General features: G+C 37.6%; 1 protein-coding gene across 1 annotated transcript; it reads right to left on the reverse strand.

The window, feature by feature from the left end:
* Positions 1–723: 723 nt before the first annotated feature.
* On the reverse strand, positions 724–1,119 carry LOC148279852 (protein CFDP2-like). Its single transcript, XM_088229283.1, has one exon. It carries the CDS (start codon positions 1,117–1,119, stop codon positions 724–726), a length of 396 nt encoding a protein of 131 aa, XP_088085409.1.
* Positions 1,120–1,409: the final 290 nt, after the last annotated feature.

Below are 1,409 nucleotides of genomic sequence, written 5' to 3' on the forward strand. Positions count from 1 at the left end.
TGCATGTGTATTGTGATTTGCTGTATCTTATTTTTCAAATTATTGAGGGCAATGCAATACATATTTGCTATACATTAGATGTAGCTCTTCTTCTTCTTTCTGTGCCATATAAGGTCTCCCCAAGGTTGGCGATCACTCTAGAGTAGGCATTCCGGTCCTGTGCCAACTGGAACAGCGCCTCAACCCCGCGCACTCCCGTCCAGTCGCGGATATTTCTCAGCTAGGACATCTGTCGCCTTCTAACTCCATGCTTTCCTTCGATCTTCCCCATCATAATTAGCTATAGAAGCGCATATTTGCTTCCAAGGATGATATGGCTCAGATATGCGAGTTTTCTCTGTTTTATTAAGGAATACTTTTTACTGAGGTAGTACAATTTCTGGTTTAAATCGGACTTCACTCTTTGTTTGACAAAAGGATTCTGCAGTTTAGTCAAGTCTATCTGATTGTTCGGATGTTGTTTTAAATTCTTTCAACTTAAGTTGGATATCCGCTACGAGTAGGCTATGGTCAGAACCAATGTCAGCTCCTGGATAAGTTGCAGCACGTATAACACAGTTTTAAAATCTATTATTAATAAGTATATAGTCGATTTGGTTTCTAACTGGTGGAAGGTTATCTCTGATGTCCATTGGTGCTTTCCATGTATAGAGTCTGCGCTTGGGCAGTTTGAACCATGTATTTGTAATGACCATTTCAGTGCACTGGCAGAATTCATATAATCTATCTCCTCTTATCCATAGTCGATCTTCGACCCTCACCTACTTTGGCATTAAAGTCACCAATAACAAGTGTGATTTCGTCTCCTTTTACCGAGTTAAGGACACTTTGGATGGCATCGTAAAACACTTCAACGACGTCATCGTACCTTCCTTTAGATGTTGGGGCGTACACCTGAATGATATTAATGTTGAATGGCTGGCAGCTGATTTGCAGCAGCATAATTCTGTCGTTCACAGATATGAAGTTCTTAACAAACTTGGTGTACTCTTTTGTAACAAATATTCCGACACCATTCCTATGGTGTTTATCTTGTGGGTCACTTCCAGAATAGTATATTGTACCCTTTTCATGACGTTGAATACCTGCGCCAGACCATCTCATCTCACCGATTCCCATAATGTGTATGCTACACCTAACAGTTTCCTGTATCATGTATAGATTTAGCTCGTATAGGAATAATGTGGCTATTTATTTTATTATGTCATTGAAGTTGTCTTTAAAAATATACTTATATTAGATCACCAGATTATGCAATCAATAATACACATTAGGAAAAGCTTTATTATTTTATTTATACTCAATTGGACTTACAAATTCCAATAACAATAACAGTATACAAATATTACAAATGTCTTTTCATATAAAGGAGTGAGTTAAACATTTAAATCTGTGCAGTCAATTAATTG

This window comes from Micrasema longulum, unplaced genomic scaffold (genome assembly GCF_059751315.1).
Source record: "Micrasema longulum isolate JH-2025_06_02 unplaced genomic scaffold, ASM5975131v1 h1tg000662l, whole genome shotgun sequence".
Lineage (NCBI taxonomy): Eukaryota > Metazoa > Arthropoda > Insecta > Trichoptera > Brachycentridae > Micrasema > Micrasema longulum.

Coding starts and splice junctions, on each gene's coding strand:
- LOC148279852 (XM_088229283.1), bottom strand. CDS start 1,119: ATGGGAATCGGTGAGATGAGATGGTCTGGCGCAGGTATTCAACGTCAT.